A 26,111-nucleotide genomic window follows, 5' to 3' on the forward strand; every position below is an offset into this window, starting at 1 on the left:
GATAGTCCCTCCAGCCACTGACTTCAGTATCATACTAGAAACCCTAGCTAATGTAATCAGACAAGAAAAGGAAATAAAAAGACCGCATATTGGGAAGGAAGAAATAAAAATGTTTTTGCCTGCAAGTGACATGAAGAAAATCCTAATGTCCTGGTCAAAATCCCACATAAAACTACATTGTGTATAAGACATAATCCCAACTCCTACAAACGTGTCACAAATCCTCCCGCCGCGTTGCCTGTCAGTCCACATTCATGAGATGGTCTCTCAGTTCTTAGACTAATTAGTCATTTAGAAGGAAAGGCAAGTCTCTCCTTGGCTCTGGGTCTTCAGGTCTGTTCTTCCTACTGCCAGAACTCTCCTCCACCCCTGACCCCATTCTTCTGGGAGCTTGGGCAGAAGTCAACCTCTGGCTTCCCCTCATTCATATCAACTTCTGAAGAGGGCTTCCTTTGACATTATCAGAGTTGCCCAGTGAGGGAGGTAGAAGGGAGGACGGAAGTATTCTGAGGTGCATCTCAGATGTTTCCTCAAAGAATCTTCAGTAGGATGGGCTCCCGTTGCCGGAAGCAGAGATCACCCTGATGACAAACCCTTTATTAACTCCCCCCCCCTTTAGTTTTTTTTTATTCCTGTTTAGTTTCCAGAGTTAAGGCGTTCAAATAAATTACATTCAAAACCATGTCTTGGGACCGACTGTGGGGCAAACCCAGAGGAAGATGTCATGTAACAGCATGGCTCCCAATACTTCCTTAGTCCTTTTCATTCACAACACAGCATATTTCCTTCGCAGAAGCAAACGCGATCCATGATTATACTCCTATAACTTTAGTGTGGCTCCATCCCAAGACTGGATGTGTGCCCAGTGGCAATCTCTTTTCCTGTTTTGTTCACAAGTCCACAGCACATAAGTACTCACTATTAGTACCACTTGTGTTTCTCTCGCTGCTGCCATTGCACGAGGTAACAAATCAATGAATGGAAGATGGGGATGTACGTGGAGGGGAGTGAAGATGGATATTAGGATTTTAAAAGTTGATTATGCAGTCTAGATTTTGGTTTGAGGCTTTCCACTGAGACCAGTCGGAATATGCTAAAAGCCCTAAGAAGAAGGCATGTCCGATATCTTTGATTCATTTATGTTGTTTCTCACACAATTTGTGCTTTCAAAGTACATGAAAGTTGTTGGTTGATCATATGAAAAACATTTTATGGAGATTGTTTTTGTGTAAAGATCTTGGAATTTTGGAAAATACTGGGTTGTTCACATGTCTCCCTTCTACTCTACACTCATTCATCTTTTTGCAAGTATCCATCTTGCTGATTAAGTTTTGGTCACATTTAAACTTAACAATGGAGACACCCCTCCCTTTTACATTTCCATTTCCATGGGTCCCAGTGATTTGCCCAAGGTTAGGAAGGTTTAGTAATGGCAGAGCCCAGAGCCCAACGTCAAACTGACTCTTTAGTTGCCAGGGCATTTTACTCTAGGCCACAGTAACTTTCTTCTTAACTGGCCAACAGATCTGAGAAGGATATTTCCATGAACCTAGGATCCAGCACAACGTGGCTAATTTTGCTAAATTTGCCAAACTATTATTGGTTGTCTTCTGACTTCTCTGAGATAAAAGGATAAATTATTATTATTATTAATAGTAATAATAGTTATTATTATTTTGCTTCCACTTCCACACTGCACACATCTATGTGCTGCAACAAGCATGCGTTGAACACCATCCCATCTCAATGCTGCTTTTCCCTGTCTCTGGACCAGGTTTGTTAAGGAAGATTGCTGTTTGAGGTGCAGGGGGTGGGGGTGCCCCTGGAGGATCCCTGATTCCTCTGAGCACAGCACCAACAGTTTACAGGCGGGTAGGTAACAGGTGGAGACAGAGAGAGGTTGTATTTCACAGAGCCCAGAACAGCCATGTGCACTCTCAGTGGCCTTGTGAAGCTCTGTAACAGATCTGTGTTCTAGCGCTCCCTCTCTTTGACCTGGGAGCCCAACAGATGTGGAGGACTTCACCGGGAAGAGTCGGGTGCACCAAGGCGTCTGCAGATCCCACAGCTCGATTCAGATTGAGCTAGACCTTTTCAAGCGCACTGTCTTGTGTGTGGGTTCCCACGTTGACCTACAAACACGCCGAGCTCTCGCGGGGTGGGACCTCTCTGCTCCCCCGCCCGGTACCTTCACTGTCCTCGAGTGACCCAATGCTCTGCGCGCAACAGTTGGGACCTGCTGTGCGCGGGCTCCCGGGCCATAATTGCGCGCCATGCGATCTCCGGACCAGACTTGCCATTGGCAGCCGCACGGCGGCCTGAGCGCTCCCCCTAGGCGCGCGGCGCTGGGCCCTTCCTCAGATGGAGCCACGCACCGGCCGCCCCCCAGTGCGCCGGTGCCTCCCCGGGCGCCGAGTGCGCAGGCGCCGGCCGTGAGGACCGACCGTGCGCTGGGCTCGAACGGGGTTGGAGCGCGCGGCGGCGGCGGCGGACTGACAGACTGCGGACCGACGCACGGACTCAAGGATTCTCGAGCTCGGGAGCTGGCGGCAGTGCTGTGCGCGCCGCCTGGCCTGAAGGGTGGGCCACCTTGCCATGTCGCTCGGCATCTTCTGAACTAGGAAAGCCCGAGGATGTCCGCTCTGAGGAAGGTGCGAGACGCGCGGGGCCGCGGGGACTGGGATGCGGGGACCTGGGCGCTAAGTGGCGAGAGCCGTCGGGGCAGGGAGGGGGCGGTGCTGCGAGACCGACCCGCGTTGGCCCTGACTAGGCGGCTGCGTTGCGGGGTAGGAGACTACTAGGAACATGCTCTGGGAGTGGGAGATAACCTTAGGGGCGGCCGGTGCTCCGGGGTCCGCCGCTGGGGTCCTTCCGGGCTGCAGAGCCCCGTGGCAGGGTGGCTGGCGCACGGGCTCCCCGGGTACAGGAGCGAGGCGGAGGTGTGAAATTCCCCGCTCGGCGAGGCCGGGTAAGGGGGTGCAGCTTGGGGCGCTGGCCAGAGAGGGGTTGGTGGGGCAGTGGGGAGCGACCCGTGTTCCCCTTCCCCCAAGCCCAGGTGGCCACCGGGACTCAGACTGGGAATGAATGCAAGGCGCTTGGAGCCGGCGTTACCGGGCGCTGGGGTCGCGGAGGCGGGGAGGGGCCACTTGAGCCCTTTGCTGCAGCCGTCGCGATGAGCAGGGCCTGGGCCTAGGGGTTTGGAGGGGGATAGCCGCTGCTGGGCTCTCCAAGTGCGAGCCGGGGAGCACGGGGGCTTTTTTAGGGGTGGTTGCTAAGCGAAGCGCTACCCAGCGCAGGGTTTTGTAACTAAGCCTCCCCCGGCAGCTGCTGTTGCTGTTCTCGGGCTCTTTCCCCTAACGATCGCAGAAGAAATAATGAGGATGTAATTATTACAGCCCTGCGCAGCGAAGGGGTGGGGGGCGGTAGGCACTGGCTCCTCTGTTCAGTGCTGGCCAGGTGGGGCCGGGCGGGGCAGGGCATTCCTCTCCCACTCTCCTGGAGCGGCTGGGTGGGTGGAGGTGCTCTGCTGGGACCCGAGACAGGGGCTGGGGCTCTATACTGAGTTAGAAGAGGTGGGCAAGGGCAGCAGGCGGCGTCTAGGCGGGTGCCGAGTGTCGCAGGTGGAGGGGAACCCGGAGCGCCGCGGCTGCTTAGCGATTCGCACCCGAAACTCATAACACCCTGTGTGGCGCTCCTACACTTCGGGAATGTGATGCCAGCCGCCCGCAGGTCGCTTGTCTTTCAAACGGATGTCGATTTCGGCCCGGGTCGAAATCCAAATGCGTGACTGACTTAATCAGCATCCGCTGTGTTGTTGTATTGATGAGAAAAGAAAGCAAGGGACAGCGAATTCGCCCGTGGTGTTGATGAACTCTGCTAGCCCAGGCTGTGGGCGGTTCAGGACTGGAGATTAAAGCGCAGCAGTTCTTCCTGGCGCCTTGTACTCGGAGGCAAGAGGGAGCTATCTGGTCTGGGAGCCTTGGGATTGCTGTTAGTGGTCAGTGTGGTCACATGAGCCTGCAACCTTGAGATCTGACCGTTACCTTGGATCCCAGTCACCTATGTTTTACAGAAGTGTCTTTTTGTACAGTCCACGAACTAATTGCATTTGTAATGAGGAAACAGCCTGGAGGTGGTCCAAAGTAGTCCACGACCGGTTCAGGGCAGTGTACAAGTCTGAAGCTGACTTGCTTAGTTTAACCTCCCCAACAACATATAGACTTACAGTTAAAGTGCATTATAACAAGATTTTCACCTTCATATTCTCTGTGGGAGGTGCTACATAGCCAAGACCAAAACAAATAAACAAGCAAACAAACGAACAACCAACCAACAAAAAATAACCCACAAACCAAACCAAAAAAGAAAAAACCAACTGATGATATGATGAAAAAATAATAATTTTTGGCAGGTCAGGTTGTTACTCTGTTGTTTAAAAAAATGCCATTAATCAGGATTTTCCAGTAGCCAAATTGTCTTGTGCAGGCTGTTGGATGACTCATGCAGCGTTGGCTTCCATGGTAATTGTAGAGTGTGCATACCACTTCCTTTTAGATGATGTGACTTTTTCATTACTTCGAAGAGAACAAATTAGAATATTTTATTCCCCACATCTGGCAACATGGCTGGCAGGCCACAGGGAGTCCTCTGTTCCAACACATCTGGGTTGGGAGGAACATAAGCCTGGTGAAAGAAGATGGCTGTGGTCCCAGCGAGGGCACTTCCTCTCTGAGCTCTCCATGGGGATGATCTAGCGGAGGTAGGCTTTGTTCTCTGAGATGACCTGTGATGAGCTAGGTGTGCCTCCTCCCTTCTGAAACCATCTCTTCTGTGGTCCGCTAAGTCAGTAGGCCTCCTGTTCCTGCTCTGACCTGTAAACACCTTATATTTTAGGCCAAAGGGCAATACACCAAATGGTGCATGCTATGCCAGATAACCCAAAGGAACGTGATTAAAATTACCCCCTCCCTCTGGAACTTTGGTCTTCCCTTGAGAACCCTTCCAGGCTGAGCAGTGTGGATCATTGTTCCCTTTGCTGCCATTGGTCTTCTGCCACAGTGGCGTTAGCCTGCGTGGTGGTGCTCCTGGCAGAGGCAGGAGGCTCATCTGCAGAAGCCTGTTGTGCTGTGCCCGAGTTAGGGGACATGGGATTCAGGTAGTTCAGTGGCAGTTGATGTTTCTCCAGAGTGATATCAGTGTGCTCCTCTATGGTGAAAATCTGTTGCTTCTCATATTTTTGTCCACTTCATTTCTGACAGCGACAGAAATTCCAAATTGAATTAGAAGCAGAAACCCGCTTCTTAGAATTTAATTTCATGTATCAAGAACATGTTCAATGGCAAAACTAAAAAGTTATAGTATTTTATTAAGTGTTATAAAATTTTTTTAATGCCATAATATTCTTTTATAATTACATTTGAGGGAAAACCCCCCATCTCAGTTGCCCAAGGAGTAGAATGATGCACACTTGGATTATAGAATTTATGAGGGAGTTAATTAAATATTATTTATTGACCCTTGGAATGGATATGCCATGATCATGCATTGGCTACAATAAAAATAGCCGTGATTCATCATTTTGGCCAGATGGAAGTCATATTTAGAGCATTGCAGTATGTTGGCTATAAAAGAATTAGAGCTTTACCACACAGGAAGTTAGTGGGCAAAACATTCTATGCAGTTAAAATTGCTCTTAATCCACCATAGTTTTAACCAGCCTTTGATTTCCATTTTCTAAGCCGTTGCATTTTATTGGCATCGACTGAAATATATTTAGTTGCGGGTCCTTGTGTGTGGAAATCTCGAGTGTGACAATTCGCTTGCATTCATAACAAGCATTCCGGGTTTTCAGGAGGCTCAGTGTCTGCGCTCTGGTCCTGATGAAGTGTGGGATTGTGGGTTCCCATGCTGGTGTAAATCCTGCAGCCTCCCTTGCCCTTGGTCAACTCTGCCTTCCAGGACTTCAGAGCAGTGGCAGACAATATATTTGGTTCTTAATTAATCTCTTTGGCAAAGGCGATGGGAATTAACCAGCTGATTTTCCTTGATCCTGACATTTTCTCTGGAAATGAGAAGTCATCTCCATTAGTAACTCAGGGCTTCTTCTTCTTCTTCTTCTTCTTCTTCTTCTTCTTCTTCTTCTTCTTCTTCTCTTCTTCCACCTCCTCCTCCTCTTCCTCCTCCTCCTCCTCCTCCTTCCTCCTCCTCCTCCTCCTTCCTCCTCCTCTTCTTTTTTGGTGGAGGGGGAATACAATTTTTTTTTATTTTACATCCCAGCCGCAGTTTCTCCTCTCTTTTCTCCTCCAAGTCTCCCCCTTATCCTTCCTCCATTCCCAGACCCCCCCATCCACGCCTTCATTTGTTTAGAATAGAGCAGATCTCCCATAAATACCAACAAAACATGGCATATCAAGTTGCAGTTAGACTAAGTCAGCACCTCCTCTTGTATTAAGGATAGGGCAAGGCAACCTAATATGAGGAGTGGGCTCCCAAAAGCCTACTGTAAAAGATTTGGGGATAGCCCTTGTTCCCACTGTTAGGAGTCCCTCAAGAGGACCAGGTTACACAACTGTAACATATATGCAGAGTGTGTAGATCAGTTCCACACGGGCTCCCTGGTTGTCAGTTCAGACTCTGTGAGCCCCTATGAGCTCACGTTAGATGATTCTGTGAGTTGTTTTCTTGACCCCTCTGGCTCCTACACGTCTTTCTCCCCCTCTTCTGCACGACTCCCTGAGCTCTGCCTAATGTTTGGCTGTGGATCTGCATCTGTTTCCATCAGTTGCTGGATGATAACTCTCTGATGACAATTGAGTTAGGCACCGATGTGGTCACAGGAGATGGCCAGTTCAGGTTGCATATCCGCTATTGCTAGGAGTCTAAGCTGGGGTCTTTCTTGTAGATTCTTGGGAGATTCCCTTGCATCAGGTTTTTAACCTGATCTCAAAATAACCCCCCTTTCCGGTAGTCTCTTTCAGTTCCCCCTAACCTGATTGCTCATGCTCCCATCCTCACCCACCCTCAGTTCACTCATAAAATCTCTTCTATTTCCCCTTCCCAAGGAGATCTGGGTGTCCCCAATGAACCCTCCTTGTTACCTAGTCTCTCTGGATCTGTGGATAATAACTTAGCTATCCTTTATTTTTACAGCGAATATCCACTTATTAATCAGTACATACCATGTTTGTCTTTCTCAGTGTAGTTACCTCATTCAGGATGATTTTTTTCCCCTAGTTCCATTCATTTGCCTTCAAATTTCCTGGTGTCTTTGTTTTTAACAGCTAAGTAATACTCTATTGTGTAAATGTACCAATTTTCTGTATTTATTTCTCTATTGAGGGACATCATACTGGCAAACTGAATCCCATAACATATCCAACAGATCATCCACCATGACCAAGTAGGCTTCATCCCAGAGTTGAAGGGATGGTTCAACTGCAAAAATTATGGCAATGTAATCCACCATATAAACAAACTGAAAGAAAAAAATACCACATGATCATCTCATTAAATCCTAAAAAAACCTTTGGCAAAATTCAACACCCCTTCATGATAAAAGTCTTGGAGAGATCAGGGATACAAGGAACATACCTAGACATAATTAAAGCAATATACAGCAAGCTGACTGCCAACATGAAATTAAAGAAACTCAAAGCAATTCCACTACAAACAGGGACAAGACAACATTGTCCACCTTCTTCATACCTGTTCAATTTAGTACTTGAAGTTCTAGCTAGAGCAATAAGACAACTAAAGGCGATCAAGAGGATGCAAATTGGAATGGAAGAAATTCAAGTATCACTGTTTGCAAACGAAATGGTAGTATACATAAATGATTCCAAAAACTCTACCAGGAACCTCCTACAGCTGATAAATACCTTTAGTCAAGTGACTGGATACAAGAGTAACTAAAAAAAAATCAGTAGCCCTCTTATATACAAACAATAAATGGGCTGAGAAAGAAATCAGAGAATCAACACCCTTTATAATAGCCTTGAATAATATAAAATACCTTGGGGTTGCTCTAACCAAGCAAGTGAAAGACTTGTATGACAAGAACTTCAAGTCTTTGAAGAAAGAAATTGAAGATGCTATCAGAAGATAGATCTACCATTCTCATGGATCAGTAGGATTAACACAGTAAAAATTAGTATTGTTTCCAAAAGCAATCTATGGGTTTCTTTATATGTCCCCCTTTATATGCCCAGGGGAACAACTGCTGTCCTGTCCTTCACAGGGCACTGGAGGGGCGGGATGCTGTGAGAGATTCTGCATCTGGTGTTGCTCAGGAGGTTTTCCTATTTGTGTGATAAAAGCCAGTATGTTAATATCCAGCATTTCTTGCCTGACCTTTCAAGAATTAGTGGCTTTAGTGATTGCCAGTATATCTAGCATGCAGCGTGAACTTATTCCCTTGTGCGTTGGTAGTTCTTCTCATGCTCAGAGTGTGGCTGTGGTGGGCCACCGCTTTCCAGCAGTGGGATACATGAATGGCTGGGCCTGTCATAGCTTCTATGACTTTGTCAGGTTGTTGGATCATTAAAGAACATAAAATTCTACTCAAACATAAAATTTTATGTGACTTTCAAGGAAAAAGGCATTTTAGAAAGTAAAAATGAAAATGTGTAAGACTCAAAGTTGTTGTAGCCAACTTATAACTTCTTTAAAACATAAGCCTGTGTTCTACAGCCCCTGTCTAAAGAGGAGAGAGTGGTCAGGTTACTTGAGAGAACCATCTTAACATATTGATTCAGATATATAAATGTGAAAGTCCTTCTTTTGAATTAGGTCTTCTGTCCCTGATAATCAAGAAGAATAGGTAGGTTTTTAATTTATTCAGAAATAAACTAAAACACCTTTATATTGGAGCAAGATTTGTTCATTATGAGGTGATGTTTTTGTCTGGCATACTTCCTATATGTTTCTACTAGAACAAAAAGAAAAATTTTAACCCATTATTTCTTAAAATGAATAGACAAATGGAAACACCTCATCAATAAAATTAGGCAAAAATTAGAGTAACTTTGTGTATATAATTAGCCATTGGTTTAAAAATAATACTCCATGAAAATGACACCCCATGTTGTACATATAGATAGAGGCCAAATAACAGGCACCAAAGTACATCTGGAAAATAAAAGAATGGAATTGTCCCTGGAGTCGGTAGAGTAACCAGGCAATATGGAAATGTACGCTCTGTGCAGAATTGACATTCATCGTGCTGTTTGTGCACAAGGTGGCACAAGTGCCCTTTCATCTTGGTGTAAAGGGTGGCTGAGCCTAGCTCTGCTGTCACCTGCCTTTGCAACCGAGTGGCATTTAGCAGTCTGGTTGGCCTTGCTGTGTTTTGGTTACCCTTCACCAAAAGGGGGATGATATAATACTAACCTGGTGGGGTGACCACACGGATGGAATGAATTCATAGCGGTAGCATTGTATCAAGAACGGTGTAGAGTGTTCAGTATGTCTTGACTCTTTCAGTCCTGGAGAAAGAAAGCTATCTCAGCGCAGTTTGAGCCACTGGTGCTGGGAGTTATCCAATCACCATGAGAGCAGGATAATACTCCTGTTTGTTTATATACTCCCTTGTCAATTCTTCAGGAAACACATTTGAGTGAACTTAACCAGTAAAAGCATAGAAGAAGTGTTAGTCAAACAGAAAGGGCCAATAAGGTGGCGGCTATTAGAGTTAAAGAAGTTTTTGAATGTTACATTTGACTGTGAGCTCCCTGGGAATCATATGAACGAAACCTAAAATACGTGACCCCCTTACCTGGTTACCTTGTTGGTTAGATATCACAAATACATTAAAAAAAAAAACCAAACAACTTTCCCTAGTCTTAAGTCATGAAGGTTCTTTCCCAAGCAGATCATCTACAGAAGAGGTGGCTGTAATAAAGTGGCTGTTGGATAAACGCAGAAATCTTTTTCTGATTGTACCTTATGATACTCTAAGGTGGAAACTGAAGAGAGAAATCTCAACCTAGGGCTGGAGAGATGGCTCAGAGGTTAAGAGCACTGGGTGCTCCTCCAGAGGTTCTGAGTTCAATTCCCAGCAACCACATGGTGGCTCACAACCATCTGTACTGAGATCTGGGGCCCTTTTCTGGCTTGCAGGCATAAATTGAGGCAGAATGTTGTATACATAATAAATAAATAAATCTTAAAAAAAGGAACCTCAACCTAGAAGAGGACACGTGTGTTTGTCTGTTAGTCATATGTTATCTCGGTGACAAGATGGTAAGACAGGGCTGGGCCTTCATGCTTTCGCGTCATCCACGAATATATTCCAGCCAGTGAAGATGCATGCAAACCATGATGCATATCCTGCAGAGAACGCAGGCTATTGAGTTTTATGTATCTACATATTTCCTAAAGTCCTGGTACATGATGTTTTAAAAAGTAAGGTAAGTGGCCGTAAGGTGTTGACGGTAACAGCATGGGGAGAGCATCCTTATGCTTAACGAGAGCTTCTAAAATTACGAGCCTACCACCTGGAAGCGCTTTATTAACTGGAAGTACCCCAAAGCCAGATATGCATTTAATACATCCACCAAATGTGATAGATTAGCCTTGCCTGATTTTAAATGTGCTCGAAACATTGGCATTAGCCTATAGTTGGGCAAAATTATCTAACAGAAAGCCTATTTTAGGTTTGGATGTATCATAACTCATCCAGGAGCTGTACTGGAAGCAAAAAATGGAAGGGTTGCATGGGTACCCTTCTGTATCACTGTGCGGTTGAAACCCAGCCATCACCAATTAGAGACAAGCTTTCTTGCTCCTGACTCATCTCTGGCTTGTTGCCGCTCCTCCTTGCTCTCCCATCTCACCCACTGTAGCTTCGGAAGTGTTTGTCTCAGAAAGTCTCCCCTGGGCCAGCACGTGCCCCGTGGCATGCATGCTTACGCTGTGGTCTCTTCCAAATCTGCTAAAGTGGTAGCTTTGTGAGCAAGAGTCGTTGGTCTTGATCACCCGCTGCTCCTGGCCAACGCAGATGTGTTTCATCAGTGAATGAGCCCAGGAGCTGAACTCCACCCAGCATGGGGCCAGGATTTCTCAGCTCTCACTTGGAATTCCTTTTGTTCTTCTGTTACTTTTCTATCTTTTGTGGTGGTTAGAATCTCCCCTACCTGTGGACCCCTCCATCTTGTAACTCTGTGCTGCTCTTTGTCCTTGATTTGATCATAGCCTCCCCTCCCCCCCACTTTTTCTTAAACCACACTTAATAATGTTTTCTTTTAAAATATATTCTTTATATGTGTTTTACCTGCATGTATGTGTGTGCCTTGTGCATGACTGGTGCCTTTGGAGCCAGAAGAGGGAATCAGATCCTTGGGAACAACTGGAGTTTATAAACAGCTGTGGGCAGCCATATGCATTCTTGGAACTGATCCAAGGTCCGTTCGAAGAAGAGCAAGTGTTCTTAACCACTGAGCAATCTCCCCACTCCCTAATAATGTTTTGTTTTCCATCTTTCATACTTACTTTTCAAGACCTAGTTGAACACCGCTTCCCAGTGGCATATTTCCCAGGCCTGATGCCAGATGAAGTCATCCTCCTAGTCCTTGCTTTGTACTCTAGGAGGGCACAGACCGTGGAAAGCACAGTGGGATGCCTGGGCCACTCGCTGTCCTTGGTACTGGAGAGACAGCAATGAAAGGGACAGAACTGCCAGTCCTCAATATCTGCCATAGTGTTGCGGATCTTGTTGCTCAATAAACATCGAAATGCTAAGTAAATCCATAGCCACTGACCTAACTATACAGCCACCATGGGGCCCTCAGTGAGATCAGTAACCATTGCTTCTCTGAGTTGTGTGCATGTACGTGAGATACGAAACTTTATTACCACATCAACCGGTTTGTATATTCTTGTTTATTTGCTTTTTATGTGAAACTTTTGGCTCTTTAAAATAATTTATATTTTTATGACACTGTAGCATTTTGACAGTTTCTGTGCAAATACCTTTTACTATTTTCTGATGAAAGTCTAATGTAGACTCTATATTATTGACAATGTAGAGATTTTCATAAGTGGTTGAAAGTTAGCTTCAAGATTACATTGAGGCCATTTACGTCTATAACATTTCTGAATCTGAAACAAAATGGTTTATCACTATAATTAGAATCAAAATTTCATTTTTGTTGTGAATGATGAGTTATACAGCTTTTGTTTTTTTAGACAACCAAACAATAGAAACACTTAGTATATTTCTTCAATTTAACCTTTTTATTATTTATATAATTATATTTCTTAAACAGCAATAACACTCAATCAAAAGAAAACTTTTTTTGCATGTAGTTAGTTCTGAGACATTCACTTCCAGAAGGTTACCTTAAGGAAATAATTGTGAACTGGCAACACTAGCTGATCAGACACTATAGCTGTGTTCCCTGGAATAATACTGGAATGAAGAAAAAATGAGAGACAGGATAAATTTGTTACAACTCAGCCACAAGAGAAAAATGTGCAGCCCTGAAAGGATGAAACTTAAATATTTAATGGTACAATATGATCTTCCTGTACTATGAAGTAAAGGGAACAGAGTACAAGATAGCATAGTCCACACCTCCATTTCTCAGAGCTCCTGTCCTTGGACCTGAAAGGAAGACCGGAGGGTGCCCTGCAGCCAAAGCAAGGAGTCATCTCCATGAATCCTGTCTCCTGACAATTCATGGTGAGTCTGTACACATCACCCAAATCACTGCTACCCTTAAGGCTCCCCTCTGCCACCATGCCTTCTGGCTAGTCTGCACCGACTGGCTATACCTGTAGTCAGGGATTTTACACCAACAGCCTGCCACACTCCCTGATCATCCATAGTCAGGGACTTAGCACCGATAGCCTGGCACACTCAGTGATCTCCCCACACTGTCCCCTTCTCTCCTACACTTGTGCCTCTCAGCAAGGCCAAGTGAAAACCAAAGCTTTGAGCCCTTCTTCCTTGCTACTTTCTCCTGTGCCAGGTAACTTATTTATTTGTACCATTTGCCTAGTAATGAGTGTTTACAGTTTTACAAGTATTCTACATGTTACTGAAATAAGTTACCAGTGCTAATTAATTTTTGCAGAGTACTGTGAGGTCAGCGGTGATGCCTTCCGTACATTGCTGAATAGGAAGCTGAGGAAGGGAGAAATTTATTATGTTTCATTGGTCATTGACATAGTCTGGCATACCATAGTGTGGTGAACTGGTTCCACGCTGACAGTTGTAGCCTCTCTTTGGGACAGATGCCCTAAGAGGGCACAGTTTCACTGCTCTAACCCAAGCACCAACACATTCTTGGGCATGAGGCATCCAGCCAACATTCGTTCAGTGAACTTGTGAATGAATGGATTCAGATAGAAATTTTACCATGCATATACAGATACTGAACTGATAGGGATTCATATTGATTTTTGGTCTGTATCAAAATGCATTTGGCATCATGTATAAAAAATTCCACCCAGACAACTTGAATAAGAGTATTTGTTAGCTCCTGGTACCAAGTGTCACCATGGGTCTTCTGATCTGTGGTGTCTTCTATGGTCTTGGTGTCATCCCTACTGAAAGGCGTGGCAACAGCCAGCAGCAGCATTTGAGCCATCTGGTTTGTAAGTGCTATGACCACCCTGAGCTGATACCAACATGGCACTGTTAGACTTTCACGGGGCTCTGCAAGCCTGTCCCTGTGGGTGTTTCCCCCAGAGTGCGCATTCTGTATTCCATCATTTGTAGCTCGTGCCTCTGACATGGTCAGGAGAGGTCTCCATGGGCATCTAGTGTATCCTCCTCGGGGCGGAGGACGTGTGGAGACAGGTGTGGGATGAATGGATGCCCAGCCTTCTCATTTTCTGTCAGCCCCTGTGTTTGTCACACCTGTGAGCAGGTGTGGCAGGGGTGGAGACCTGAACAGACCAGAAGGGGAAGATGAGCCTTTGGCCGTGTCACTGGGTAGTCCTCTTGTTTTACCTTTGCAGGGAAGAAACTTTGATCGTAGTCTCTGAAGCCTTTGTTTCACTTTCCACTCCCACCCCAGTTACTGCCAGGAGCAGGTGCTACTGTTTGGGGCTTTAATTAATCTTAATCTGCTTCCAGGTTCAACTGTCCCTCAGTTCCCTGTACCTGTGTAGAGGACAGATCCCTGGGGGGAGACAGGGCTCCCTTAACATCAGCAGGGCCAGGCCCAGTTCACAGCCAGCAGTCCCTGATCGACTTCTGAACTTATTTTCCACTATGGCAAGTGATGGGTTTGTAATTTAAAGAGCTTACAAGGCTTTGTGTATGCATATTTTTAAAAGGAGAATTTCAATACTATGAAGTATTTAGGGAAGTAGAACTATCCTTTGAGAATCCATTAAACCCCTGTGATAAACTCCTGATTTACCATTTATTCATTCACACGATTGGATTCTCCAGCTAAAAACCTGTGGTTCTATGGCTAGTGTCGGGGGCATGTTGGAAAGACATGTTGGGGACCAGGTAGAGGCAGGGAAGGTGCCTGAAATTTCATCCATAGGGTGAGCTGACAAGCATTCTCCATGTCTGTGAACTTCCAAAACCTGGCTCTGTGTGTCACTGTTGTGTGACAAAACTTTTCCTATGGAGATAGGACACACGTCTGTTCATTCCAGATAGGGATCCCATGACAGACCAAAGTACAGATACCACTGAAGTCTGACTTGGTGAACTAATGAGTTTTACTGGAGTTCCTTACAGGGATATGGGCGAGGGGTTACGTACAAGAGCAGAAGTGATTCAGAGACCCACCCCAGCTCGCAAAAGTGAAGAGCCTAGAGCATATCACACAGCCTGCAGACAACTCACCAGGCTGGAGAGTGACCTTTTCAGGTGCCTCAGTTGCTCTAAACCCCATCTAGGCAGCTCGGCTGGCTTCTGCTTCTTCTAGGCAACTGGTCTGGTCTCTGTCTTCTTTGCAGTTCAGCTTATCCAAGTATTCTTTGCTGCCTTTATTGCTTTAAAAACTGGAGGGGAGGGGCCCGTGAATCTGGCAAGTTTCAGGGACTTCCTGTATCTATTTTGAGTTATTTACCTTCCTTCCTTCCTTGTTGGATGGAATGTTTCAATCTCAGAGGAAACTGTTAATACAGTAGACACATGTTGTATTCTGCTTTTAAGGCATTCAGGGAATCCTGGGTTGAGAGAAGAAAATCAATTACACCAATGGGAGGAAAAGAGGGAGGGAGGAATAGAGAGTTAAGGGATATAGAGAGAGATTAATAGGTAGATGGATGGATAGAGCCCTTACTTTGCTTCCATTGCAGAGCACTGGAGTTCAAATGACAAGAGGCAGGAAATGCTGCGTGTGTGTGTGTGTGTGTGTGTGTGTGTGTGTATGTGTGTGTTATGGGCATATACATGATTGTGTGTGTACATGCAGATGCATGTGCTTATGTATGCATATATGTGTGGAAGTCAGAGGTTAGTGTCTGGTATCTTCCTCAGTAGCCATCTATTCTGCTGAGAAAGGGTTTCCCACTGAATCAGAAGCTCATTGACTGCTTAGACCAGTAGGTCAGGAAACCATAGGGATCCTCCTGTCCCTGTTCTCCCAGTATTGAACTTGTAGATGTGTTACCACCCTCAGCTTTTTACATGGGTGCTAAGGATACAGATTCAGGTCCTCTAGTGTGCATGATAAATGTTTTAATGACTGGGCCATCTCACTAGGCCTGAGATCCTTGTCTTACATTATCATATAACATTGTAGTTTAAATGAAAATTCTTGTGTGTGCACTGGGTAAAGTCCAGATACTCAGTGGTAGGAATTTGCTAATAGCTTTGCCAAAAGACGTCTGAGGTGTTAAACACCTGCTGCGTGGAGTCTTCACGGTTCTGCCTACGAGTGCTTGTTCAGGCTCTTTACATCTTCCTTCTGCAACACATTTAGGTTCCTCTTTGAAATGCATTTGTATGTTTCAAGGGAACAAGAATAGGAAAAGCCCAGAGGTCAGTATTTTATTGTACAGCTAGGTAATGTATTTCCTTAGCTGCCAGATCTTTTTCCATGCTAGCTTTTGTCATGCTATCTTTTCAAGAGTCCTCTCTCCTCTGAAGTATTTTGTTCTTACTTACCCTTATCTGGGGATGGGATAGGAGACCATTTGGGTTATTTCTATGCATTTTATTTTTTTCCTGCTTCCTTAACCTGTTAAATATTTATAGAAGGATAATTTAATGTGTTAACAGTCACCATTAATTCTGTAGCCTAGAAATAAGTATAATCTGTTTCTTGGTATACTTTACAATTATCTTCTTGATTGTAAAATCAAAATTGATAACTATGTTTTTTTTAAGTTTTAATTTTTTGCTAAGAATTTGACCTAAAATATTGTTGATAGTTTGTAGGAGGAGGGGGTCACTTGTTGGTTCCTGTCCACCTGGCTAGCTTAGACCCAAAATAATGACACAGAAACTGTATTAATTAAATCACTGCTATACCCATTAGCTCTAGTTTTTTATTGGCTAATCTCTTACATATTAATTTAACCCATTTCTATTAATCTCTATCTCTAAATGGCTATGGTTTACCGGCTAAAGTTCTGGCATCTGTCTCCAGCAGGGTTATGTGGGGTCTCCTGACTCCTCCCTTCTTTCTCCCAGCATACAGCCTAGCTTTCCCTGCCTAGTTCTGTTCTTCCCTGCCATAGGCTCAAAGCAGTTCTTTCTTTATTAACCAATAAAAGCAACACACAGACAGAAGGACCTCCCACACCAATAGTTTGGTTTTAGCCTATGTTTAACATTCTAGTATATAATATAGCTCAACCATTTCTTTTTTTGTTCAAATTTAAGTCACTTTACCAAAAATTGACTTTTATTTTGTGATTCTTTTGGTTATTTTCTGAAACTCCAGATAATCTTCCTCTAGTAAATTGGTTAAGCATGAATTTAGTTTATGAGGTTGCTATAATAAATTGTCAATAAGTTGGTGGCTTGCAGTGACATAAACATGCCTCACATCTGGCTGCTGAGAGTCTAAATCTAGGTGCCTGAAAGCTGTGGTCTTGTCAGTGTCTTTCAGTTTTTGGTGGCTTCAGCTATTCTGTGGCTTGTGACCATATCAATCCAACCTCCTAAGTCTCTGTTTCATATGACATCTCCTTTTGGATCTGTAGATCTCTGTGACACAGGACACTTCTGATCTACTTGGTAGGGCCCTCACAAGTGACCTTGGAGTAACCTTTGTCTGATAGTCCTTGATGCACATATTTGTGGGGATTTTTTTCCCAAATAAAGCCACATTTATGGGTTCCAGGAATTTGATATGAACTCAGGGGGGCCAACTTTGGTCACGCCAATGACATGGTCACTCCTAAGAACCTTAAAAACTTGCCCAACTGTGCCTTAGGCCAGTAGTTCCCACAGATGAACTGTTAACACAGGGTTAACAGAGGCCAATATGAATATAGGCAAGGACTTCATGAGTGTCAAAGGAAGCCCAAGCTCTAAACAACAAAATAAAAGCTCAAGAGAGATGATCAATTACTTAGAATGTTTTTGTGCCAGACCAGATAAGACCATAATATGTGTGATCCTTGAAGCACCAACCTTCTTAGAAGGAGAGCAGGCTTAAAATATCAGTAAAGAATCAAAGAATTTAAACTGACAGGTAAGGAAGGAGCTGGTGAGTATGTGAGAAAGGTCTGAGTCATAGAGGCATGGCAAAACTATCAAATGAGTTATCTTTTAATATAATGACCACATGCTCTTTTATGTTTGGTTTTCAAGGTGGCTAGGGCTGGACTCCCTTGGTTTATTTGCCTGGAGTCTTCCCTTCTCCCTGGAGCCACTTGTGTGTCTGCCAACTGTGTGCACCTTGCAGCTTCCCCTCCTGGGCCTCCAGCTGATGTGAGAACACCCTGTTCTGTTTTGTAATGAAATGTAGACTTCCTCTATGAAAAGACTTAATGGGATAGCATTTTTTTAAAAAGAATTTAAGCTGGCTAAATTTAGTTTCTGAACAGTGTCCAGTCTGGAAATAAATCTATTTTGAAATCTTCATCCCAGGGCCCACTTTTCCACCTGGGGAGGTGCCCTGGCCAGATGGTCGGTAGCTGAAGTTCCTTCTCTTCCCTGTCTGCAAGCAACAGGTACTGCTTAGCTGCATCCCTCTGGACAGCTCCTGCTTCTTGTAAACAGTATTCACCATGCTCTGCTCTATGCATATTTGCAGTGGTGCTTCTCGCTTCCTCCTGGCTATCTCCTGACTTCTCTTACTGCTTTCTGGCATTTTTGCTTGACAGCATTGCAAAACGTTGTTAAAAGGTGATGAGGGGTCAGCCTTCTCAGTCCTTAGCTTTGTCCTTCCACTAACCTTTAAAAGTTTCTGTTATATCTGGCTTCTTTTTCTCATTTTTTTTCTCACGAAGAATCAGACATTTACTGTTGCTCTACAAGAGGGACAGCACCTTCATCTCTGTGCTTAGCACCGGAGTGAATCCTAGGCTCTGGAGTACCCGTTTTTATCTTCCTGCTACTTGAGGTGAGGCAGGTGTTGTGTCCTAAGCCCTTCTCACAGTTTTGCATCCTTGACAGTCCATGTTTGTCGCATTGACAACTGGGATCACTGGGGACAGGCTGTCTGGTTGCTCTGGTGTAGAATCAAGAACTGAACCCTAGCTCCCCCCTAACTTCTCGTTGCAACCAGTGGGATGATGAACAATGAAGCCTGTTGCTTTGCACCTGTCCCTTGTACCCCTTGAATCTCATTCAAGGTGTCTAGGGTGATGTGGGATTCCCCTCTGTATGCTGTGAAAGTCATTGGTTAATAAAGAAACTGCTTTGGGCCTATAGCAGAGCTATAGGGGAACAGAGCTAGGTGGGGAAAACTAAACTGAATGCTGGGAGAAGGAAGTCAGAGTCAGAGAGAAGCCATGGAGCCGCTGCAGGAGTCAGACATGCTGTAGCTTTGCTGGTAGGCCACAACCTCGTGGTGATGCAGAGATTAGTGGAGATCGGTTAAATCAATATGTAAGAGTTAGTCAATAAGGTGCTAGAGTTAATGGGCCAAGCAGTGATTTAAATAATATTGTTTATGTGTGATTATTTTGAGGCTAAGCAGCCGGGAACCAACAAGTGGCCTTCATTACAATTCTAGGGGTTCACATGCCAGTAGTTAGAAAATGAATCAGATTTAATCCTTGGCCTGACCCTACCGTGGTCAGGTGAGAAGCATAGGTGATGGCAAGCAGAGAGGCAGAGCCTGGAGGCAGGGCCTGAAGAACCAGCCCGGCATAGCTGTGTAGACTCAGTATGCTCATCATGTTTCTGTGTGGGAGGCTGATGGAGGAGGGTCATCTTTCTATCTGTTGATTTCATTGGTTAAGCAATAAAGAAACTGCTTGGCCCTCATAGGTTAAAACATAGGTGGGTGGAGTAAACAGAACAGAATGCTGGGAGAAAGAAGCTGAGTCAAGTCGTTGCCATGATTCTCCCACTCCAGGCAGACGCAGGTTAAGATCATTCCTGGTAAGCCAGCTCGTGGGCTACACAGATTATCAGAAATGGACTAGTCCAGGTGCGAGAGTTAGCCGAGAAAAGGCTAGATATAATGGGCCAAGCGGTGTTTAAAAGAATACAGTTTCTGTGTAATTATTTCGGGTAAAGCTATCTGTGCAGGCGGCCGGGTGCCGGGGACGCAGCCCGCCGCTCCTAATACAACAGGAGGCCTTCTGACCATGTGGTCTGCCAAGGAGGTGCAGGTCTTGGATTCTCCTCTGGAATTTATAAATGAGGAGATGGAAGTGGTAGCCAGGAGTATTGGGGTAAGGCGATCTGGGAGCTTAGGCCTGAGCCCATTGAGATCCTTCATGAACAGCATGGCTAGATAGACAGCTGTCACCCTTCTGGGTTCTTGGCCCTCTGCAACTTCTTAAGAAGGATGCCCGCCCTGTGTTCCCAAGACACCGTGTCATTTCCTAAATAATGTTCATCAAATATTTCACCGACTGAGCCATCTCCCCAACCCAAGATATGCTTCTTGGAGGGGGTTATGCTAACGATCATGAGGAATTCCTGCTGGCACAGCTGGACTCTCATGTAGTGGGTGTGTTAGTGGGTGGACACACTGAGTCCCGAAGATGAGTGGCACCTTGAGAATGAGGTGGGAGAGGGTGATGGGTAAATATGAGAATGTACTCATACTAATCCCTATCCCCAGTTGTTAATTTTGGAAGAGTGGCAGTCATCGTACTGATTGTTTCTCCTGTGTATATTATTTTTCCTTTTCCTCAAGAGAGCAAGTAGCTATAGACTAAGGGAGACTTGGAACTTGGTGGACTTAAATCAGGCATAGCCATCTCTCTTTTGCAGATAGGAACACAGACACATCGAAAATACAGTCTTTATGGTGGGACATAAACCTGAAAATTTATACCTGGTGTAACAGTGTGGCATACATCTTACTAGTTCACGATAGAGAAAGGATAAGGCTTATTTCTCTGAAGAACAGCTGCTGTGTACCTCGGGAGCCGATGATAACTTAAGGCTACAGAAAGCCTTCTCGTTTAGGGGCAGGCAGTTTGTTTCCCTCTCTGTATTTTTGGTTGATACAGCTATGATTTATTTACAGAAAGGTCCTGGGGGCGGGTGGGAGATCAGGGAATTCGGTCAATAGGAAGAACAGGAACTAATTAAATCACAATTATACTTGGTTTAAATGTTTACTTAGGGGAAGGAGAGAATTACTACAATGTAAGAGGGTACAGAGGTGCTGAACCTAGGACAGGCTTGTCAGGAGAGGCAGTTTGGGTGAGATACCGAGGAAGCAGGAATCCTGGGACATTGGATGGAGGCATAGAAGGGGACCTGCCTAGAAGTCTCTGTGCATTCTTTTGAGGTCCATCAGTTCAAACATCACGAAAGTGTGTCAGTTCAGTAGGTCAGGACGTTGACTACTGATGTTTGATTGTCTCACTCTGCTGGTGTTTTTGGAACTTCCACCAGGAGGTTGTAGTTCTGAGTTTCTAAACTGACTGTGGTGGGAACAGCAGACCCAGACTTATCAGTGTGCACATCACAAATCACATTAGGAGCTTGTAGGAGCGCAGTGTTAGGTAGTAAGAATGGCTACGTCAGGGTGTGGTGGAGTTCAGGATTAATACACGCAGGTTTCACCGATGCTTGGCATTCGGACCAGGGCTCAAGGAAGCTGAGGGTCATCTCTGAATTTTAATCGTTATGGAGGGGTAAGGCTGATTCTGGGCATAGAAGAGCCTTAGAGTTTGTGTTTCTTGTGTGGTGTGGTGTGTGTGTGTGTGCATTCTTATGTGTGTGTTCACGTGCATGTACATACAGAAGCCAGAAGTCACTTCTTACTTTGTTTGTTTACATTCATATTTTAAATACCATGTGTGTGTGTGCATGTGTGCACATGGACCAGGTTACATGTGTGGAACAACTTGTAGGAGTCAGGGCTCTCCTACAATATGGGTCCTGAGGGTCACACTCGGGTCACCAGGCTTGCCAACGAGAGCCTTTACCTACTGAGCCATCTTGCCTACCCTATTTTAATTTTTCAAACAGACTCTTTCACTGAGCACGGAGGTCATGATTTGGCTAGGCTTGCTGGCCATTGAGCTCATGGAGCTGCCTGTTTCTGCATGCCCAACACTGGCACTACAGGCCTATGCCATCTTGACTAGGTTTTTACATGGGTGCTGGGGATCTGAACTTAGGTTCTGAGGCTTTCGCATCAAGGACTTCACTGACTGAGCCATCTCCCCAACCCAAGATATGCTTCTCATGGAGGTTGTTATGGCGATGATTGGAGGATTTCTGGCTGGTACAGCTGGAGTCTCCTGGTAGTGGGTGTTTGAGGATCAAGTGGGCGGGACCCTGAGGTCTAGAAGATGAGTGGCACCTTCAGAGAGTGACGCTTGTGAATGAGGTGGGATAGGGTGACGGATGAATGCTACTTCAAAAGTGACGTGGTTGCAGTAAGATGGGGAGGAGGCCTGAGGTGGGATTACTCTGGGCCTCTCTGGCCTCTGCCTGCAAGAGGAGGGTGGGCAGCCTTCACCTACTCCTTGAGAATGTTCTCCGCTGTTTTTATTTAGTATGCTGAAATTTCATAGAGTTGAGATTTTTAGATGTAATGAAAATGCACGAACTTTAGTTTGCCAAAGCGGGGCCTTGATGGTAAGGTGTGAAGCTGAGATTTTGTGTTTCTTCTCTCTGATTTGATATTCATGTTCGGCTCCTCAGGAGGTTTGACTGCCATCTCAGGACAAAATTCTGCTGGGTCAGAAAGGGCAGAAGCTGAGGCCTGGCTGGGTCAGGCCTCACATTTTCCAGGCAGGGAAACTGAGGTTGGATCCCAGAATCCCTTGCTCTCCCACCCAGGCTCTGGGCCCGACCACGCCTCCCCACACTGTGCTTGAATTAGGGGAACATTCTTTCAGCAGATCTCCCCGCCTCCGGTCTCTCTCGGCTTGAAGCCGTCCTACACACAGCTGCTGGGATAATCTTTCTAAAGCCATTTTTATCATGTCACTTCTCTGCACGATGTTTTCTGTTGCCTTTTGTCACATCCAGATTTCTCCTTTCTGGCTCTTAGGACTCTCTGTAAAATGTCCTTTCTCCTGGGGTTCACTGTGCGCCTTTATGGAAAGCTGCATCGTGGTGTTGCTCAGTGTGGTTCCCTGTGCCTTTTGCTATTTCCTGCTGCTGGGTGCTGGCTCTAGCCTTGTACCCTCTGCAGTGTTCTTGAACAGCCCGAGTCTTGTGTTACATTTCTTCTCTTTTCCTTGTCCTCCTCCCACTTCTGAGCCCCTTTCCTCTTTGAATTCACGGCTACAAATTCTTCCCTGTTTCTGATAGTTCCTTTACCTTGTAGCCCTCTTGAGCAACTTGTTACTCAGCTTACAGAATCTTATATAAAATATAATAACCCCACAAACCTGTGATCACATGATTACCGACATTGAAAAACCAAAACAGACACACAGCAAAAGTAATAACTAAATCATACATGTGCAGTGGAACACCGCTGTGAAGCTGCTTTGGAAAACGGTTTCTGGTGTGTGCTGGTGATTGTTGAGCTGGTGATGATTGTGTAGTCACACCTTGGCCGTGTGTCTCACCAATGCTCTAAGGAAGGGTGCCTGCGGTGCAGCTGCACCCATGCCGCACTGGCTTGTAGCATATTCCGCAGATTCCCAGGGATGGCAATCTCACCACAGCAAGTCCTTCCTGTGGATCCATGGGTGCGGCACCAGCGTCACCTGCTCTTCCAGCAGCCAGTTCATGGTGCTGAGTCACACCGAGGGGCCCACACTCAGAGAAGGAGCTTGGAGTCACACTGTTCTGCATCTGAGCTCAGATGGCTCTGATTTAAAGGCCACACATCTTTCATTTTCTCCATTTAGATTTATGGTTTTAGCATAATTTGGGTGGTATTGAGGTTCTGTTGAGTTGCCCAGATCTCTGCATCCAAGTCACTGAGCTGAGGCCAAGTCTGTCTGCTATTTGTACTTGGGGCATGTGACCAGGTGTCCTCAAGTATCTTCCTTATTCTTAAGTTTATGGGTGTGACTTCATGGTATAATGTGGGCTATGTGGACTTTGGTTGTGCTGTTTACTGTCTCTGGGCTACAGTTTTTTTTTTTTTTACCTATGGAGTGGGAATCAGGATTGTCAAGCAAAAGTCACTGAACCTGTGGAGGCTGGAGGAAGCCAGATGGATTTGAGATGTCATTGCTCTGGGGCTGTTCTTACCAGTACCCACTCTGTCCTTTAGTGCGTGGTGTATTTTTGAGTCTTACTTTCAGGTACCCGATGACAGAGTTTTGTAAGCCATGAAGAGCTATATTTACAAGGCTGTCCTGGGAATCTTTCATTCATAGAGAAAAAAAAGTTCCTTTTTTGCTTTCCAATTGTTCTTTTTGTAAATCTAGCTGCCTCTGTGAGTGACATATTCTTTTATGTTTTTGAATCTTTGTATCTTGCCATTAAAATCAGAACTAGGACTGGGGAGGTGGCTTAGGAAGTGAAGACCTCACTTTGATTCCTAGAACCCATGTAAGGAAAAAAAAAGACCAGGCATGATGGTATGTGCTTGTAATCCCAGCACTGGAGAGGCAGGGACAGGAGGATCCCTGGGGCTTACTGGCAAGTTTGCCTGGTTTACTTGAGTTCTAGGCCAGTGAGAGACCTTGTCTAAAAATAAAAACTAAGGTCGATGATACCCGAAGAATACCATCTGAGGTATAGTCTGGCCCTCACATGTGTTTCACATACTTCTATACTCACATTGCATGGATTTACGCACATAATGTATACAAGCATATACATGCAAACCATAAATAGTGAAGAAGTTGTGAGCTGGCATATTTGGAGTATTACCCTAGGGAATACATCATTCCAAACTGTGCTTGTGACAGAGGAGTTTTGAGCTTTATGAATTTTCAGATTTGGGGATATTTACCTAAGTATAATGAGGTACTGTGGCATGAGACCTACATTTAAGTACAGGATTCATTTATGTTTACACATAACCTGAAGTAATAACTTTGTCACATTTTAAATGTGCCTGGATTTTGATTTGGTGTTGTCATGTGAGGTCAGGTATAGAATTCCAGAATTTTGGATTGGGAACACTCAGTCTGTGCATGTGTTTCCTGTAGATTTTCCAAACATACATGCTCATATTAGCTCTTAAATCTGGATCTTCAAGTGCTATACTTATGTACAGCTAAGCCCTTCATCTAGATTTGGGGAGACAGTGAGCAGACCAGGGTCCCCTTTGCTTCTGCACCTGAGTCTATTGAGTATTCTAGTTCGGTGCCTGTCTTAGGGTTTCTGTTGCTGTGAAGAGATGCCATGAGCACGGCATCTTTTACAAAGGAAAATGTTTAATTGGGGATGGCTTACAGTTTCAGAAGTTCAGTCCATTATCATCATGGTGGGACATGGTGGCGTGCAGGTAAACATGATGCTGGAGAAGGAGCTGAGAGCTCTATTTTTGATTCACAGGCAGCAGAAGGAGGCTGGGTGCCACACTGGGTGTAGCTTGAGCATAGGAGATCTCAAAACCCACCCCTGCGGTGACACATTTCCTCCAACAAGGCCATACCTGCTGCATCAAGGTCTCATCTCCTAATAGTGCCACTCCCTGTGGACCTATGGGGGCATTTCTTTTAAACCGCCACAGTGTCTATGTGTCTTTTGTTTTGGTGCTCTTTCCCAACTGTGCCCTCAGACAAGGGTGACCCAGTATCTGTCCCACCCACCCAGCCAAGTATCCTATTGCACTTGACAGGGTGCCTTCTGATGACCTCACGGAGACCCTTTAATGTTCATGCTGTTTCTCTTCCTGTGTGTATGTTATCTTGTGTTTTCTGAGGACTGGCTATTTCACCACGGTACATCTGTCAGTATGAAGTGACTGAGTTAGCACACACAGTAATTCCCATTTCCTTTCAGGGTGGCTTTTCCCCGGAAGAACCACAGTTATCCACAAGTCATCCTCACTTTGGGGTGCTTGTTCCCTGTGAAGAAGCAGATAGAATTGGAATAGCTGATGCCTACGGTTACTCTCAGTTCTACACACCAGTTTCTCGTCTACATTTCTTAGATTTCATTGTTGAGCGCAATTGTCCCTGGTTTGCTTTTCCTGTAATGAAGTTATTTTCAAATGTCATACCATTTAACAAGTGAGTACCCAGGCCTGCTGCTAAAGGCTGCAGATATGGCATCTCCCTGTTTCCAAACTCTTTTGGAAGTCCAGTCTGGTTCACAGATGAAGCACCAAAGCTCAGGGCCGTGACTGCTGGATTTTGAACTGGTTAGTGGACCAGGTGATCTGCCCTGCTGGAGGGGCAATTAAGCATCCCGCCCTCATGAAGTGTGCGAAATGTTGTAGGCCTTATTATTATTTCCTTGCTAAAACCTCAGTAGAGCATCTTTAGTGCTTCCTGCATTAACTCTGGGACAATAGTAGAGGCCATCTGAGAGGAGGGAACCTCAATTGGGAGATGTCTTCATAAGATCAGGCTGTAGGCAAGCCTGTAGGGCAGATTCTTAATTAGTGATTGATGGGGGAGGGCCCAGCCCATTGTGGGTAGTGCCATCTCTGGGCTAGCAGTCCTGGGTTCTATAAGAAAGC

The 26,111-nt window shown here is 45.2% G+C and overlaps 1 protein-coding gene across 2 annotated transcripts in view; it reads left to right on the forward strand.

Moving 5' to 3' along the window:
* Window positions 1-2,413: 2,413 nt before the first annotated feature.
* Dlgap2 (DLG associated protein 2) overlaps window positions 2,414-26,111 on the forward strand; it is a 688,019-nt gene continuing 664,321 nt past the window's right edge. Inside the window, exon 1 of one of the 2 annotated variants that reach the window (XM_075986263.1) lies at window positions 2,414-2,651. In XM_075986263.1, coding sequence (XP_075842378.1) covers window positions 2,634-2,651 — 18 coding nt within the window. In that variant the 5' untranslated portion in view covers window positions 2,414-2,633. The remainder of the gene's footprint in view (window positions 2,652-26,111) is intronic. The other variant, XM_075986265.1, reaches the window with a different exon arrangement.

This window comes from Microtus pennsylvanicus, chromosome 9, assembly GCF_037038515.1.
Source record: "Microtus pennsylvanicus isolate mMicPen1 chromosome 9, mMicPen1.hap1, whole genome shotgun sequence".
Classification (NCBI taxonomy): domain Eukaryota; kingdom Metazoa; phylum Chordata; class Mammalia; order Rodentia; family Cricetidae; genus Microtus; species Microtus pennsylvanicus.